We start from the raw sequence: 19,706 nt of genomic DNA on the forward strand, positions 1-19,706 counted from the left end.
AAAAGCAGAAATATGCTTGGCATTTTCTCTTTCATCACACTGTGGCTCTTTGTCAAATATAGCAGGCCTCCTTCACATGTGAGGATTATGTAAATAATATACACTTGAATTTATTGCATAGAGCATCAGGATTATTAAACAATGACTTCTTGATTCCCTGTGGGTCGTATTCCTATTGTGTGGTTCTGAATTTATTTTCTCAAATTAACTAATAACAACTTCCTGCCTTTGAGAACTCACTGAGCATCATTTTAAAGTGTTTCCATGACTTTCCTTTCAGAAAGCTAGGATTCTTTTTGTCCAGATACATCAGATTATAGTTAACAAGGAACATTTCTCTCTGTCATTGTTACCAAGTGCTAATTGTACCTTTATAATCAACCACTGCCTTGCAGAAAATCAATAAATGCTTTATCAAAATGGACACAAACATTACTATTTGATAAAATCTTCTTTTCTAATGCATTATTTGTAGGATTATGAAATCTATTACTTTTTTAATTCCATTGTGATTTTTATATTATTGACTCCTGGCTCTAATATTATTTTGCTTTGCATTTTTGCCTTTCATGCTCTGACTTCTTTTCTGATAGCTCTCTCACAGATATTCCTTGCAATTTCTTGCCTTCTAGTATTTGCTGCTAGTTTTTATTTTAGTATTTTTTGTTACTGCATTTGAGAAAACCTATTCAAAACCCAGCCCAATGAGAGGAGTCAATTTAACGAGATGCTCTGGGCATAACATAAAATCTTTACTTTGGGAAATAGAATATTCAAGCGAGAACAGCCAAATATAATTATTTAGCAACAGTGCTGAATTAGTCTACATGTTGAAACAAAGGGGCTTTCCAATCCAAATCTCTAATTTCACAGCCCCACTACCTCAGTGTAAAATACCCTCAATTAATCTTTTCATCTTTTTCAGTTATATTCCATCTATTTAAGGCATGCCATTTCAAGAAAGAATTCTGCTGAAAAAAAACAATGCTCAGCATGACTGAATCATTAAGGAATAACATTAGGTGATGTTTTTGACTGAATTTGAAAAATGGCTGTAAAGCTAACTTTGTAGGAGTTGTTTCAGATGCTCTTTACTAATCCTCTAGAAATAATAATCAAATATTTTAGTTGAATATGTTCCCTGCACACTGGAGCAACATGCAGCTAAAATCTTTGCCCCAGAATATTTAAATTTTCCATTGTGTTTAGGACACAAGAGTATGAGAAAATAGCCAACAAAAGCATCGGTGGTGACCACATGCAAAAAACTGGGCAAAAAGAAGATGAAGAAGCCAGACAGAAGTTGTTTGCCTAATCAATAACATGAGAAGTAAGGGTGTAAAAAGCAGATCTATCACAGTTAATAAAAAGACTATGTTCTTACATGCAGAAACAAAGCACAGGTAAATGTATGGATGCTTTTGAGGAAAAATGGCTTTTGAAAACTTAATTCTGGAGGATTGAAAAGGTTGACAGCCAGTCTACAAAACCAGCAGACTTAGCACTTCAATCTGTAAAACAAAAATAGCTCTTTTTCTTCTGTTTCTCTGATTTCAAAATAAGGAAAATACTCAGCATTGGGTTGTTGGAGTATCAGAGAATGTTTGTACATGTAGATAAAAATATTAAAAACCGGATACTTCCTAAGATTGGTGATGGCAGAGTGATAATAGAATATTTCTTTGGTTTGTAATTCTAACAGATGGAAAATATCAGCATATGCTGCTTGCTCATTTCTACTTCTGAAATATACAGTGAGAGATAATGTAAATTAGGTCTAATATACAGCTCTATGCTGTCAAGCAGAAATTAGTAAATAATTAGCAGATCCAAATGACACTGTCAGAGTAAATTTTTAATTATCTAGTTCATCAGACTGGAACAGCCAGAAAGACTTCTGGAACCTAATTCATCTTTTCAAAATTCTTTGGTGAATAATTTTACTCTATCTGTAATCACTTGGAGAACATATCTATAATCACTAGGAGAACATTTCCATTGCCTTTTTTTCTCCTTGGCTCATAGTGTCATTATTTATCTGTTACCTTCCTAAGTCTTATACTTTATCCTTCAAGAGCTAAAAACTTATCATGCTGTGTCATTGCTAACCACTTAAGGTCACAACCTCTTAGTTTAACACCCATCTGTTTTCAGGGTGATATTCAAAGTCAACCAGCTTTAGGCAAAGAGCCAGCACAGATGGTGACAGCATGAAGAGGCAGCACAGCTTGTGAACATGACTTCTTCCTCCACTAAGAAGCTGATCCCTCACTGCACACACACACGCAGACACTGACTCATGGGCGGGTACCATGAATACACGCTCACACCACATGGGTGAGCACCTGCAGGCAGGACACATGTAGGCATAGATGTGCTGATATAAATATAATGTGCTGGTTGGTGATTTGCAGTGATGGGTTTTCTGCAGAACAGAAAAGCAACAGTTTGAGTTTGTTCAAATCTTGTGTGACTTAGGGGTGGACATAGTAAAGAAAAAAGTCACGATTTTGCCTCCTGAAAAATTGCCTACAACAAAGAGCATACTCATTTCTTCAGTCAGTCTAGGGAAAAAAGAAGCAGTCCATGTAGATTTACTGTACTACAACAATTTAAAAATAATAAGTGACATAGTATTAACCCAGGAACTTCAGACCTTTGCCCTGCTTGCCTGTTCAATTATAGCTTACTATTTTGTTTGGGATTTTGGTGTTTATTTTTCAAGGTAAAGCAAATAAATCCAGGCACCTTAAAATAGAGGTTATCTAATAATGATTTAATAATTTCATCAATTATGTTATATGTTTGCTGTAAGTTTGGACTGGAATACACCAGTAAGTTTCCAATTTTGTACTAGATAAAATAGGAAAGATTGGTTTTTGTACTGGCAAAGAGAGCCCATGTTGTAGTAATTGTCCTGGCTTATCCTCTGATTCTTTTGTTAGATCCTCTTATTATTAAAGTCCCAAAGCACCTGCACAAAATACAAAGAGTCTGGCTGAAACCCAGAGCATATTCATCCTTTTCCAAAAATGATATAAAACATACGCTATTTTGTCTCAGAAAGCAAAGCAGACTTTGCATTTAAATTATACGAATGGTAATACGCATCCAAAATGGCTGATTGCTTCCACAGCTTAGTTGGAACTTACCAATGTTTCATATTAAAAATTAAATAACTCTTAGGCTTAGAACTTGAATGGCTAAGTCTATGACACAACCCAGCTGAGAAGGTAATGGGACCTCTGGCTATCTGTGTTTATAGCAGTAAATGTACCAGGATCACAGTCAGGGAGATAAGGCAAGATGCTTTAGTAAATCACTGCCAAACGGCAGCCAGTCATTCAGGATCTCACCCCAGCATCCTGAAGCTCTTTCATCTTCCATAAATGTCATCTTGAGTTAAAACCAGAAAAGCCAAAAAGCTGGGCTACTGCTTGGCTGTGCACATACACAAAAATAACCACCCCAAGCCCAAACCAAAACAAATTAAAAAACCCCTTTATCAGATAGAAATCCTGAGGAAGACATAGCAACAATATAGCACAGCTCTTTTAGCCTATTAATTACTTCAGTTAGACTACTAAGCTTCAGAGGTGTCACTAACAAAGATGGAAGGTGGCCATAAATTGCTTCACTATAAAGCAAAAAAAAAGAAAAAAAAAATCCCAATTTAAAAGCTCCCCATTACAATGAAATACTTTGCCTACTTCCTAAATTAATTGATGTAATATTCAAGTTGGAAAGCAGGCTAGTAGGTGACAAATAAAATAAAAATATACATGCAGACAGTAAAAAAAAAATTAAAGTCTGTTGCAATGAATGAAGTCTCTGCTATCTTGGGAAACTTTGTCCTCCTCTCACACTCCATACTTCTTGGTTGTCGTGTTTGTTACCACCCACTTTGCAAAGATGAAATAATTCTCTGAATGTCCCACAGAAGCAGCAGTATGTGAAAGACTTTTTTCCAAAATGAATACTGACTTCAGCCTTTTGCAGTTCTTTCTCATTCCTTACTACTGTTCCTCTCTCCCCCAAAGTCTAGTCAGCGTTTATCACTTAAGTTTCCTCCGATATTAGAAGAGATTGAAAGATAAACTGGAAGAGGACAGAGCTGCTGAAAACTGGTACACGGGGAAAAAATATGAGACCACAAAGCGAATTGGGAAAACAAATGGCAATCATCTTCATAAATGTAACTGAACAGCAAAAGTAGATTCTTATATTTGCTGCAGAGACAGAAAGGGACAGAAAATAGTGAAATTTCAAAATGGAACCATCAGTGAGCTACAGTCTCACCATCAAAAACACTGTGGCAATAAATTTAAGAGTGGATCACTATGGAAAGGCTAACTGCTGAGAAACTAATAGAATCAAACACCTATTAAAATGGAGAATCAGAGTCTATTTTGAATTATAGTCTATACTAGAAAGGTGTGACTAGAGGAAAGAGCTTGGTATATTTTTCTTTGGTCAAACAAACAAGCAAACCAAACCAACAGATGTTGAGTATAAGAACAAAACTAGCTGGAAATGTGAAAAAAACCCCCAAACCCTAGGAACACAATACTGAATACAGGAAAGTTGGTCAAACTTAAAAGACACCCCAGGAGGTGTAATGGAATTCAATACTGCTTCAAAAGGAAAAATGCAAGGAAAAAGAAATGACCAAAGTGAGTTAAAAGTTCAAAGGTTAAAAAAGTCCTTTCTTGAAAAAGGAAAATGGGGAGAAACCAATAAGTAATATGGCTTCAGACAAGTCTTGCAGGCAAGAGATAACACCAGAGAAGAAGCATCGTGAAGTAATGAAAATACAGAAGCCTTTTATAAAAATATCAGAAGAAAAAACTAGCACCAGAAAGTGAAACCCATGAAGAAGGGGGTTTCACTTTAAATTGGCGGTGACTCAGAAATAACTGAGGTAGCTGCTTATTTTAAAAAATCCATCTCCAAGAAGAAAAAGCTTTGCCAAAGTTTCTTCTTAAGAAATCCTTGCTTTACCAGTGACAATTTTTAAAAAAGCATTTCTAAGATTTCTCTTGGAATTTACAGAAAAATAGCAGATGGAAGAGCTTCACAGAGAAACATCAGCATAATACTAGCTTTCAGGAAATGCGTGAATGCTTTTATATGTTCTTGTCCAACAAATTATTTTTGTCTCTGCCAAAAATAAGTCCTTTAACAACACAAAAATGAAAATATACTGGGAAACAAAAAAAGTCTTTCCCTTGTTTAACTAATGGAAAATTAAAGCAACCTGAGCACTAAAGTGAATTGATGTATAAAGACTGCACTTGTTACACACTATACCTTCAATTATGTATTTTTTTCTTAAAACTGTTGCTGCCATACATTTTTATAGATCCTCTGATATTAGCTTCATGAAATCTTACGGATTAGAATATGAAGCCAGCTGATTCCTAGGGCTTGCACAAAGTCCTGATGGAACCGACACACAGCCTTTATTACAAGCCGGCAGGTAAATATACATCAAAGAACTTTGAAACTGTGGCACAAAGGGTTTCACTATCAGTAGTTTTTTTGCCACTACAGGATATTACTCTGAAATACTATTGTGACAAATGTCTTTCCATTCCCGACACAATAAGCAGTGATTTATCTAGACTTAATACAGTTCTCCTCATGTACTTTTTTTGAGTTTTGCATACTCAAGTACTGCAGGTTAAATTCCCTGTTCCATCCCAACTGCACACGGAATATATTGATGCCTCCAGGCCACATATGGATTTCTAAAATCTGGGGATAACTGACAATTAATGAAATGTTATTCGTAATTGAGAGCATCACAAAGGGTTATTCAGCAACCATTTGGCTACATGTAGCAACTGGCAAGAATTGAGGTATGAAGCTCAGGGAACCACACCACCTCTGCTGAGCTCTTAGGCCCCTCTGAACCTCCAGCAGCATCTCAGGGATGCTTAGGGCTCTCTCTGCACCTGGCCCAACATCTTCTGCAACAAAAGGCAATCATGTTTCTCTAAAAGAATTCAAAGCATCCATGCTAAAGCCAAATGAAAAATAAATACATGCATTTTTTTCAGTCAACAGCCTATAAAATAATTTGAGAATATTTCAGTTGATTTGAATGACGATATTGCAGGGTCTAATGTTGCTGGCATACTCACCAGAGCAGAAGGGCAGCCACACAGGCACGCACGCAGTGCTTGTCATGCTACGAGCACTGTTGAGAACAGCAGTCTCCTCAGTACCCTTTTGATATCTTTATGCACAGCTTCAGCAGTCTCTTTAGAAGACCTTGAGGTGTTAGGAGATGTATGATAATTCTGCTTTGATACATAATTAGTAACACAGTTTGCATCTTCATGATGAAGGCCCTTCCCTGCTGTCTCTCTGGAAGCTTCTGGGTTTAGCCCAGCCAGCAGGTCACTTATAGACTGCCCTTTTATCATACACTCATCTTAAAGAACTGTTCAGGAAAGGACTAAATCATTTTGGTGATCTGTAAAGGGTATTTAGAGTGTGCTAATAAAATCCTTTTTGGGAAGCTCTGAATGGCAAATACAGGCTTGCATGTAGGGTATGCACTGGAGAGGAAGTGTAGGAGCTGTTTCATCTTTTTTACTGGGACTGAGTAATAAAATACATATAGCAAAAGTCAGGCTGTTTAAATACATTAGAGACCCAAAATACGCTCATCATACTGTTCCATATCTTCTAAAATCACAACTGTTCAACATAATGGGGTTTATTTTCCTATCAGAAATAGAAAAAGACAGGGAAGAAGAGTAACATTCATGTCAAACTGAGTTTCCTTAAATAGCTATGGCTTTCTATGACATGTACATTAATCCACAAATTTCACTTCAGGAAATTCTCCAGGGTCAAATGAAAAGAGAATGTAATTTGCTAAATCTACAGCTTAAGCATCCAGCTCTTGAATTTAATCGTGTGCCATTTGGAAAGACCTGACAACATGTTTGGCATAATTTCCACATTATGGCATGCTTCTACAAACAGTATTTTGGAAAAACATTCAAAGGTGAAATAGAAGACAGTTAACTAGGAAAGATTCAATTGTTTAAAGTTCACTCAGGAGCATTTCTGTTTGCCTAAAAGATGAACATTAAACATGTAAAGATTTAACACTGTCCTCTGAAAATCTATTTTCATTTATAGCTTTTCAAGCTACCTAGTGCAAGCCATCCTGAAATATCAGGTTATTTAAAGTGCTCAATTTTTTTTAATCAAAAGATTCTTATTTATTTTGCTTGAATTTTCCTATTTTTCTTTTTTAGATGGGACTTACTTCTTGACAACCTGGCTCAGGTTCTCAAATAAAAATACTATAAAAACAGGTGTGAGATACTTAAGTTGGATTAGTCTTCTTAGAATTTATCTCAGGCTTTTATCCCAGCTTCTCCTTACAAATACCAGGAACAAAACCGACAACACTGCTACTCTAATACAAGAAGGTTTTTCAGAAACTGATAGTAGGAATAGGAGAATTTCCTTGCACCTTTAAGACAGCAAATACCACATTACTCAGTTCTCCCTTGTAGCAGAGTCATGGCTAGCTAAAGGAAAGGAGGTCTTTTCAAAGAAATAGTTATGTTACCTCAATAAGCATTACTCAAACCCACTACAGACTGAGGACCAGAATTACATGTGGGATTGCTGACCAGCTACCTTCAGTATTTATTGCCTTTGTTCTGACTTGGACCGAACAGCTGCAGTAAGTCCAAGAATCTGACAGAACACCACCAAGGCAGCAATCCAAAATTATTAAACTATCTATCATAAATTTTCTGTGATGTAGGCTGTTCTTACTGCCCACACTGGAAAGCTGCAGAAATTGATCCAGTGTTATTGGGGCTCACTTACCACTACTCAACAATTCAGTGGCTTACTGAATAGACAGCAGACACATACAAACAAGCCAAGTCAACTTAAAGTTTCCAACATTTCCAATCCAATAGATGCATTTCAAAAGAAAATAAGTGCATAATTTAATTGAAATTAAGCTGTTTAGAGAAAGCTGTTGAAAATCTAGGATATTAAGTTTCAAAATTTATCTCGAAGGCAATTGTCAATGTCAAGATCTATTATTTTTCATACACAAAATTATTTTTCCTAAGTAATTCTGCATTGCCTTTATCCACTGAATATTAATCCATTTCTCAGGAGTATGGCTGGTATCATTAATTTAAATGATTAGAAAGAAAGATGTACAAAAGAAGGGATCACAAATTTCTTTCTGTCCTGAACAAAGGAAAAAAACTTGTAAAATAGAGCAAATTCAGTTATTTACTATGCATCAGAAGGTTTGGGTCATAAGTGGCACTCTGAGTCAACTCTTTTCATGAAGGGGAATGATTTTAACTCAAAGAGGGAAAAGAATAATTCTTCAGCCTTAAAAAACCATGCTGATTTCTCCTTCAATAATTTTGACGTACAGAGAAAGACTCCATTTTAGGAAAATAACTCAAAAAACCCTGGAAAGATAACTTCTTCTGCTAAGAAACTATGCCTGGGTGACAGGCTGTCACTTCACTGCAAGGCTCTACTAGAATTTATTTTATTTAAAATAAATAAAAAAAAAAATATTAAAACAAAACAGAAAATCCCCAAACAACCCAACACATTAGGTTTATTTTTTGTCAAATTCTTTAAAACAATTATGCTTCATCTTAATATAATAAATAAATAAATAAAATAATGAAAGCTAGATGTCTAGCGATGTTCCTAGTACAGTCAACAGAGATAAGGGGTTCCAGCTGGTGGTTCATGAATCATGAAGATCACACACCTTTACTGATCTCTGGTTTCTAAGAAAGCATTATATGTCTTCCAGTCACCTCAGATGCAGACCACTTATTTTGTCTACTTTAGTATTTAAATCAGCAAATAAATATCTTAGAGAAAGATCTAGGATTGATTTTAAAAAATGAAGTACCTTTCTTCTTCATATCTTGTTCCTGAAGTTCACAATGCTATTAAAATTGTGTGTGCATTTCTAGTTTGAATCACAAAAATTTCAGCTTTTATGTCCTGGCTATCAGTATGAATCTGTTCACTGATAAGCTCTCAGAAGATATGCAATACACAACTTAGTGTTTTCTGACTCTAGTTTCTTTTCCAGAAACTGGTTGAAATCCCATACTTTTGAACTATCCTAATTTCACTTTTAAATCAGTATACCTAGTGTCTGATCAAAAACTGTTGGGTATTTAAACATAAAAGACACTAGCTTATATCAATAAGATTTATTTCTAGATAAAACACTTTGAAGAATGACAAACACCTGTTCTAACAGCTATTGCTCTTCCCAGGGCAATGCAATTATTTCCAACACTCCACATGTATTTAAATGGCACTAAAGCAATTTTTGTTTTTATAAGTTTACATTCACAGCAGTTGATAGGGTTAGCAGCCATTTTACATTCTATTCTGCAGTATGAAACATACTACAGCGTAATGCATTCAAAAGGAACAAAAGGGAAAATTTAGCACATCAGAAATTAAAGCTAATGCACATAGGTAAGAGATGAAAAGCTTATTTATGAAGGTAAATTTAATTAGGTAAATTAATGTATTTTAGATTATTATAATGTATTTTAGATTATTCAGTCCACTAAGCATGTTTGAATTATAAGTATATTGTATCCTTTTGCAAAAAAAAGTTCCGTAGAATTCATTGAGGGTTCCACTCTTTAAATTTACACATCTGATCCTGCTTAAATTGTTATGACAATCTTTTGTTTACAAAGGAAATCTTTGAAGACTTAATATTTTAACAATTAGATACAGATGAGATTAGTGCTGTAACTTCAAAAGAAAACAAACTCCTAGCATATTGCTGCACCAAACATTTCCCTGCACGGAGCTGAGGTTGTCACAAGGGGCTCAGGAGGGGCAGGAGGCCTCCACAACAGTACTTGGAAAACAGATTGATGAGGAAGGCTTGCCTTTTTCTCTCTCCATCAAAAGAAGACTCAGAGGTGACATCATTAAGATTTATAAGCAAAATGTTGATATAAGCAAATGGAGAGATTTTTTTTTTTTCCCAAAAGGAAATGTTAACACATGTCGTGCTCCGCAGCAGGCAGCCTGCAGCACAGGGTATTCTGTTCACTGGCTGCCAGGTTGTCAGCTACATGGTATTCTTCCCAGCTTTCCCTTCATGCTCTCTCCCTTTGAACACAGTCTTTAGCCAGCCTACAGTGTTCAAAGTCTACTTCTCTGTCAAAGAAAATAAAAGGCTCACATGTTTTTTAACCTGCACAGCTTTAGAGATGTCCTTCTTTTAATTCTATTTAATCATAGATAACCCATGACCAGTTTTCATCTGGATTCTAGCTATGTTTAACCACTAATGATAAAATTACCTTGCAATGCAGTTTCAATTCCAAAATGTACTGAACATCGCTGCTTTCCCAGAGGCCCAGGACAGAGTTGCACTGCTTTGCTCCAAGAGCAGCACATTGCAAAGGAAAGAGTCAAAACCTTTCCATTTTCCTCGTGTGCACTCTAAGTAGCCCTACAGCCTGAGCAACAAAGTGTAATCGCACTTTAGATGTTTGGTTTAACTTAAATTTATTTTTCCTTTCACTTGAGTATTTTTTCCACCTGTCAACTAGGAGAAAGTGCAGGTGTACAAAACAACAGTTCATTTAATCCCTTTCTCATAACACCTCATTAATGTAAAAAGTCCATCATGATGGGGCTCTCCATTTTCACCTATTTCTCATTGTTTTAGAGGTCTGCTGAAGTTACCAAATTCATATTTTATTTTAAGTAAACTAATACCTAATATATACAAGGCAAAGGATTTTTATAGTGTTACAAAATAATTTCTTTCCATCTAAGGGTTAATTGGAATGTTCTTATCATTCATATGTTTAGTTTGACAAGCATGTAACTTCCTCAGTCTGGAATGCAACTATTATAAAAACAGTTCTTTAAAAAATAAATTAACCAAGAAGAAGTATCTCTCAGGCAATTTAGAACAAAAGACAGCTTAGCAATCATGAGCTGCTTTATCTCCAATAATAAATCATCAAAAGTTGTATTTCTATATCCAGTTTTATGAGGCTTCTGTCTAAAAGACCATGTGTTTGCTAATGTTAGAACTGCAATATCAGTTGCAGCTCTTTTACTACAAATTTCAATATGATTTTTTAAAAAACAGCCATGCAAGAGAATAAAATGACAATATTTGCTTCCTCCAGCCATCAAACGAATCAAGACATTTTAAAGAAATTAATTTGTTTCTTGACTTCAGGACTCAAGTAGGCACATGGGAGATTCAAGTTCTTGAATTTTATATTTGAGCCTGGAGTATTTTGGTTAATGATTTAAATCATACTACCCATGTTTTATTTTAACACAAAGAGGCAGTAGAGTGGTTTTTGCTGTAACAATGAAGTACAGAGGTGGACCAAAATGTTGCAGCTGCTGCTGAAACTGTAAGCTGAGTCTTGGAAAGCTTTTATTAAATACACTGACACTCTCTTCAGAAGTAGATTGCAATCAAAATAGACCATCTCCATTTTGCCTGAAGTATTAGAAATCTGTAAATAAAAGATAAAGTCCTGCCTCACTTCAAATAATTTTAAAGTATTAAACCAAATTTTTAAATAAGAAGAAATGCCAACAGAGTGCTTGTCATTAATACCTAGCTCCACACCATCCACTTTAAAAAAGTACATTTATGAGAACATAATACATGTCATCTGTAAAGAGACAGCCTTTGGTTCAATGAACCTACAGCAAACTACATGCTCAGGTCATTTAGTATCACATGAGAATGTACTTGTATTCCTGCAACACTTTAAATACTTATTTCTGCCACTGATATTAATATAGTATCTGAACCTAAAACCACACAGCTGGTAAATGTTTCCATTTTTTGGTTTTTGGTTCTGTGGGCAATTACTGTAGATGTTTAAAGCAAGTAAGGAAGGGTGAACTTCACAAAATTAGATCAAAGTCAAGTTGCTTTGCCTATTTTATGTTGTCCAACTCCTGACTTTTGAAAGCATGACCAGAAATAAATCATACTAATTCAAATAACATTATTTCTAAATTAATAACGCTGTACAAAATTGTATTACTGAAAAATTAATTTCTCATTATGCTTTCGAAAATAAGGAATTCATCCTGAAAGAATTCTGAATACTTAACAACATAATGAGCCTAAACTGCAGGAGTGCTCCTTTTGACACTATTATTTGCTCTTCATGCATGGATACACACATATTTATGCTTCAGGTACTTAAATTTAGCATCCATACTTTGCAGAAGCAATAAAAGCCCAGATACACATTGAAATAGATACTTCTAGCTAGTAACTTTCTTGATAGCCTAGCAGATGCCAAGATGAGGAAGGATTTACACCAGAGACTGTGAAAATGCAGGATCATTTGAGAATAATAAAAAAGTAAATGGTGGGAAATGTTAACAGCAACAGCTGTGAAAAGAAATTAGAGAAGATTAAAAGCATAGAAGAGAACAATAATAGTAAAAACACTTTAAAATTTAAATTGCTTCACAAGAGTGATTCTATAATTACGGCTTCTGTAGGTATTTGAATAGTAACTGCAAAAACAGTGAGGTATAGATATTTAATTTTTTTCCAATACCCTAAGAACTTACTAATATAATAAAATCACTATCAGGAAAATGATAGCAGATCACACTGTATGAACCATGCTGACTGTAAGGCCTACAATGAGCTGACTTTAAGGTCTACAATGACTGTTTACATTGTGGACAGAGTAACAGTCACAGGCATACTGAGTGGTGAAGGCAGATGCAAAGACAGGAGTCTCCCTACACAGTAAAGTTTTACAGCAAAACTCAGTTTTGCCCAAGAAAACCTTAGACTGCAAGAAGAAGGTATATTTGTTTCTGTGTTTTATTATTTATTATTTCATATCTGTGGGATGGATATTTGCATTTATTGCCATGGCCACAGGTACCCAGTGTTGGAGAGACCTGAAATGTTGTCAGACAAAGGAAAGGGTAGAGGACTGAATGTGTGCACGCAGTGAATACTGTTCATACAGTGTGGCATAAACATTGCCTTGATCCATAGTAAATCCTGCTCTGCAACCAGAAGCAGCAAACTGAACAGGCAATAGTTGCAGCTCAGCAGAAGAATTGTCACATCAACACCAAACTGCAGATACATAGCAGAAAATAAAGTATTAGTACAGAGATGAAACACACAGGATCACCTGGTTAGAAAGGCAAAACGTAAAGTATGTCCCTCCATTTAGCAACATCCCAATAAGGAAAATTCCAAATGACAGCAGAAATGTCAGTGTTCTTCTAGAACTGTATGAGAACAGGCATTGTATTCCATCTGGATTTCAGGTTACTGCTCATGATGTCTCAGCCTTTTCTGATATGACCAACCCTACAAAATAGAGCTCCCAGTTCAATGCCTATTGAACTCTGGAAAAGTTCCTTTTTCAAAAGAACAATATTCCAACTCAAGGCTCATCTACTCAGACAAACAGCAGAAGAAGACTTATAGCTGTTCATGCAGGAAGTTAGCTAATATACTACAGGCAAAATCTGGAATTATTTTATTATAATTAATAATGTATTATGGTGATTATGGCTTGGCTGAAAACAAACAGGCCAGCCTGAGCTATTCTGAGATAACTGCCAAATCTTCTGCACATGTGGCAGATGGTGGAAGCATTTGGGGGACTCCTTATGCATAAGAACTCTGCATTATGGGGCCTCAGATTCAATGCAACAGCAAAGCAGCTGAAGTGGGTCATGATAGAAGCACACTAAGCAGCATAAACTTTAAAGCTTTGGGTTTCATCCAAAGAAAAGGTAAAAAAGAAAGAATACTGCATTCAATGGATATGAGGGGAAAGTGGTAGTACAACCTATGCTGACTGATGAAGGCGTAGAAAATCGTGGCTTATGACACACTGCCCTAAATTCTGAAGGTACAGGGAGTGGAAGGACAGAGTTTGAACTCAGTGGAGCTATATTCCCTTCTAATAGGGCTTACTTTAAACTTCCTTAACAGTTTTCAGGAACACCACGGGCTGGTTTGGAAACATTACAACTTACATTGCAACAAACCTTATTCTTCCGAAGAACATAATTCATTTTGTGTGCTTATAGCTAATCTCTTTTGGCTCATCTTACTTTGAAAAAGGCTTTGAACTCCAAGAATGTTCCTCAAATACTCCCTCTACAAGTCCCAAGAGGAAAATGCTAGAGCATAGAGGAAGTAGACAGGACAATAAATGAAATGTAATGTAATACCACTGAGAATTCTCTTAGCCATATCTCATGTTATATCCAATGCAGAAAAACCATCTTCCTCTCTGATTAATTTCTTGTGCTAACTGAAGCAAGGTAAATTGGAAGGAATAGGCATTTATTTAAAGAAAAAATATTACAAATTAAAAAACAAACAAACAAAACAAAACAAAAAACCAACCAAACAAAAACCAAAGAAATCCCCCCCAAAAAACACCCAATGAAACAACTGTTGACATCTGATGCTGTCAGTGTCCTTTCAGCCTTTATAATTCCTTTCCCAGAACAAGCAAGTTTGCTGTACTACTTTCTACACCAATGTGGTTTATAGAGCAGTATGCAAGTAACACTTAAACCTTGGCTTACTGTGTGAATTTAACTTTTATGTTGTTGTTCAAAGACTAATTTAATGTAATTATGGGGATGAGCTCTCTCAGGCTAGGTTTCCAGCATTTCAATCCTTTGCTTTTGGCAAGATGTGGAAATAGAGGTGCTATCTGAACCAATTTAGTGTCATCACACTGGGGACCTGCTTGTTTTTTTACATGATCCAGGAAATGAGAATCAGTCTGAAAGTATAAATTTACCAGAAACAGAATTCCCCTTAGAGATATCAGTCCGTATCGCTAAAGAATATTGTACTGCCAGCTCACAAAGCGAAAAAGTTTTAAAATATAAGCAGAAGCTACAACTTAAGTTGTCAGAGAAAATCCAGGTTGAATTTCCATGAACAAGGGATTGCTGTCAGCAGAAGTTGCTGCCTCTAGTAATGGACAGAACACCAAAACTTCTCTCCTGCTTGCTAATGTAAATCAGATATTTGTGGCATATCATTTATTTTCTGCCTGAAAGGAGATGCCAGCAGAGCCCTTTACAACGGAAAGGCAAGGGCAGATCATGCCAATTATGTAAAAGGTTTATAGTAATGATCCCGCAGAGAAAATGCATGTCCTTCACAGGGATGACAATGAGGAGAATAATTCTCTTTCACAGGAGTGGCAAGTGTCAAACTTCTTATATTGAAGCTGTGGCATAAACCCTATAATTTTTTGTTCAGAGTAAACAAAAAAAGTTGAAAAAGGCTATGTGAGAAAAGACAAAATCTTACGTACCCACACTGTTAAGGATCGAAATGTACCTAGCCAAAGTCTCAGCAAATTCCTATTTCTTTTTCTTCCTGATTTCACTTCATAAATGTGGCACATATTCTTGAAGATCACCATAAACATTTTTTTTCTACCTACCTTAGGTTTTTTGGCAACCAATATTGGTAAGCACGTGCTTTATTATCATCGGAACTCCTATAAATATTTGCATTTTACACTTCCTAAACAACTTTTGCTTTTTCAAGGAGTAACATACACTTATATATAAAAAACCTCCATGCTATGCCCACGAAGAATGATTAAGTTTATAAAAAGAAAATACTGAAAGGTCAGGGAACGCCAGTATTGTCTGAATAGCCATAATTTAAATACCTCATGCCTGTGCATCATGAAAATCCTTTAAGTAAATATTAACATAGTATGTTCCATGAAACCTCATTTAGAGGGTCTAGAAGAACATAGGAATCCAGCTTTCTTCCTTTATGGGAAAGCAGTCATTACTTGAAGTAAGTTCTACTTCACATTTGTAGATGATAGACTGCAAAATATGCGTATACCTGCACACTGTACAGAACAAACAAATATCTACATTAAGACAAATAAGCATCCAGTTTTTGAGTGGCATCTAGAGCTTGAGGGATACTAAGGAAAAGTAAAAAAAAAAAAATGCTTATTTTGGATATCTTTTTTTCTTTTTCTTCCCTAGGGGAAATCTGTGTGGTTTGAAGCCTGGGTGTGAATATTGCATGGTAGGAAGAGTTCTAATGACTTCAGTCCCAAGGGAAAAAAGACATACAAAAACGTGGGCACTAGTAACATTCTCTAATTACATGACTGCCAGCCTCTAAATTTTCCACCCTCTCTCTCACTTTGAGCATAAGGCTCCTGTTCTCACATACAGAGCTCCACAAAAGTCCCCCCTGCCCACATCTCATTTCTCATTTTCTCCTTCTGTTACTGCCTGAGTTCTATCCAAATTATTTTCTTAAACGCCTACTGTACACTTTCTCTGGTCCTTGCATCACGTCAATGCTTGCATTCCAAAAAACCTATCTGTGTTCATTTGAATTTCTATCTAAAATAGGGTTTTTCTGCAAGGTCAACAAATGCTCTGATGTCAGCTAAATCAAGCTTCTTTTTTAAGTAACTGGTTTCCTAGATGAAAGTTATGTCCTGTATCCTGCTGCATTGCTTGCACTGTTTGACCAATGCAGACTATTCCCAACTTATGTCACAGGCATATTTTCATCAGAAAATGTAAAAGCTAAAAATCATACCTAGGTAAATCTCCTAAAACTTCGTCAACTAATTTGCCAGGTTTATAAAACCAGAACCACCCCATGAATCTTTTCCCCCTTTCTGATTCAATACTTTTTCTTTTCCTAAAAGAAACTTGATTTAAAAATGAGGGCACTCAAATCGACCCCATAACATTTTAGACTGCCAAATTTCACAGCTGTTCCTTATCTCTATGATAGTCTGACCAAAACCTCAGAGCTGACAGCTCCAAGCTCTGCAAAAGCTGGGTTATGAATTTTTATTTCTCAGATGTGGATGCAAGCCACCAACATGAATCTACTTTAAGCTTAGGGAAAAGAAACAGACATACTAGTGGGAGCATGTTTTAATGCTCACACTCATATGTAAGGGCAGGATGGAGTTGTTTGTTTTTCAAACTGTATAAACAATGGGAGAGAACCCAAATTTTCACTTCCAACTACTTGCCAGTACTGCCTTCTTCTGATACTTGAAAGGGCAAAACAGGTGGTTCAAGTTCCAGCCAAATCCAAATGCATGTTTTGAACCATGTCACCAGGCACACACAAGCTACTGCCTAGGGACCATGTGAATTTACCCTTTGCTCATCAACTGAAATCATGTCCCATTTCATATTGCAAATAAGGTCTAGGCTTCTTAATATTTTCTCTTATGTCTACAAGAAGAAGTTCTTCCTCAGTCTCCTTCCCATGTGAGAATTTTGCCTTTTTCCCCCACTCGTGGTATCTCCTATTTTGGGTGCTCAGAAACCTCACAGCCTCAGAAGCTTGCTTCTTATTCCTTATGTGATATTTTAGCAAGTATGAAGGATGCAAAATATGTATAGAGCTCAGATAGGTTTTTACTTAGCAAAGCACTGTTACCTGTCAGCATCCACAGTTACATCATGAACCCCTCTCTGGATGACGTCTCGAGAGGCAGCAAGGTCTGGTATTCGGTTCAGACTTCTTGTATATAGGTTGAGTCCTCCATCTGTCATGTACCTGAAAATAAATTTGTGGTCAATCAGTGGGAAATCAGCCATATGGCAACATTTCACTCTAAAGTTAATGGTCTGTGAAATTCAAGTGTTTAACTTACAGGTTGTCTTATTAGATGGTAGACTTATACTAAATATTCCCACTCTATGTGCCCAGCATAGGGAGATTGGGTATCTGCCTGTTTTCTGGGATCATTTGCCTTTTTCTGTGATGGCTTACAGGCTCTTTTACTAAAATATTTTTAGACTGAAGCCCTCAAGTATGTTTAAAAGCACATTTTAAATACTGTGGTTTTTCCAAAAAATAGTACCAGATGCAAGAAACATTACTCCAGCTAAAAAAATACATATATAAAAAAAAGTAGCATTTATCCAAATGGGAAAAAGAGATTAGGATCCCAAATTCATAGTCCCTGTTGGAATACAGTTATTCAGATATGAGAGAGATATCAACTGAAGACCTTAGAATGATATTTAACAATATTTTTTATGCATGTTCCTTTTACTTGATTCTCACCACCTCAAATTATAATATTATAATGAATGTCTAATGAATGAAACAGTGATTATAGTGATGTTTACCCACCAGAGAACCACTAAAAGTTTATGAATTAAAAGTAACAGCAATAATTTCTGGAATGCCTACCTACAGTTTGGTTGTCTCTCTGAGAGGTCTTAGCACTTATAATAGAGCAGCATCACAAGCCTGTCTTATCCCCAAGACCTCTCCATTATGTTCCCAAAGGACCTTTTGTTAAACTGTCTTCCCTTTTAAGCTCTTGTTCTTTCTGTTTCCCTTTTGTATTTTCTGATAACTTTAATGTACAAAGTCAGCATAAATTTATTTGTGAAGGACCATGCACATACATGGCACTGAACACAGAAACATACATATTCAGAAAAAAATTTCTGGACCTCATTGAACCTACTCAAAGTAAAATACAGACTCATTGAAATAGGCGTAGTCCCAGCGTTAGGTTGACGGCAAAAGTGATATCCCAGTTTAGTCACAATTCAGTCTTTAACTCAAGCTCTCCTTGGGCCATGAAATGGTGACACGCAGACCCACCTTTTGGTCTGTGTGCAGGCACACAAACATTTAACTTCAGTAACTACACAGAATCCCAGGCACAAACCAAGGCACACACCCACACCACTGCTACTTCAGCTGTTCTGTTGGCCCTCTCCCACAGGAATCACCTGTGACAGAGACCTGAGGGCCAATGCAGCAGTCTGGGATCACCTGCCTCAGCCTCCATCCGCATGGTTTGGGGTGGCTGAACAGGTGCAGACCTTGAGAGCAAAGCTGCAGTAGTGGAGCCCTGTGTGGCAGTTCCAGTTTGAGAAGGCATCATGTCCTGGGTGGCAGTATGGATGACAGCAATCCCAAGTGCATTAAAACACAAAGGGTTCCTTTGATTATTTTCAACATAGCTCTGTGGCATTTAATGCATGGGTTAGACTTGGCTGGCAGTTTGGAAAATGTTTCTGAAGCCTTAGCATCTGGAGTTTGGAGAAGGTAATTTCATATTTGTTTTCAAAGGTAAATTTACAGTCACGTTTATATATTCTATTCAACTTTTTATTAAAGACAAAATTCAGATTTTTTTACAGATTATTTAGCTAGCCTTGAATTATCCAGTAGACTCCATAGCTCTAGACTTGCATATTAAATTTAGCTGTGCTTGAATGCAATCCAGACTATATACATATTTTTTCCTGTATAACTAAGGAGAGACTTAACAAGTGCAACAGGCCCTCCTCACACTAATTTCTAATTACTGCTGCATTCTTTTCCCCAAGTGTTTAAAGTAATTAAACTGATAATGGAAGAAGCATGGAAGAGATAAGACTTTACATGCCTCAGTAAATCTTGAAATTTCAGAGCTTATCAACTTGTTTTTAACATTTACCACACCTAAAAATGTTAACCGAGCGCAGAGCAACTTACTATCTATTGAGTTATCCTTATTACAGATGCAAAGAACAGTCACATAAGATGACTATATTCACCCTTTAATGTGATAAGCAAATTAATACAACTCATGAGGCACTGCAAAATATTCTCT

The 19,706-nt window shown here is 36.2% G+C and overlaps 1 protein-coding gene across 3 annotated transcripts in view; it reads right to left on the reverse strand.

Annotated features, from left to right (window-relative positions):
- LOC131573556 (neuron navigator 3-like) overlaps nt 1–19,706 on the reverse strand; it is a 250,860-nt gene that overhangs the window by 84,118 nt on the left and 147,036 nt on the right. For all 3 annotated transcript variants that reach the window (XM_058827624.1, XM_058827623.1, XM_058827622.1), the window contains exon 12: nt 17,522–17,641. In XM_058827624.1, the coding sequence (XP_058683607.1) occupies nt 17,522–17,641 (120 nt within the window). The remainder of the gene's footprint in view (nt 1–17,521; nt 17,642–19,706) is intronic.

The sequence above is a fragment of the Poecile atricapillus genome, chromosome Z (assembly GCF_030490865.1).
Source record: "Poecile atricapillus isolate bPoeAtr1 chromosome Z, bPoeAtr1.hap1, whole genome shotgun sequence".
In the NCBI taxonomy this organism is placed as follows: Eukaryota; Metazoa; Chordata; class Aves; order Passeriformes; family Paridae; genus Poecile; species Poecile atricapillus.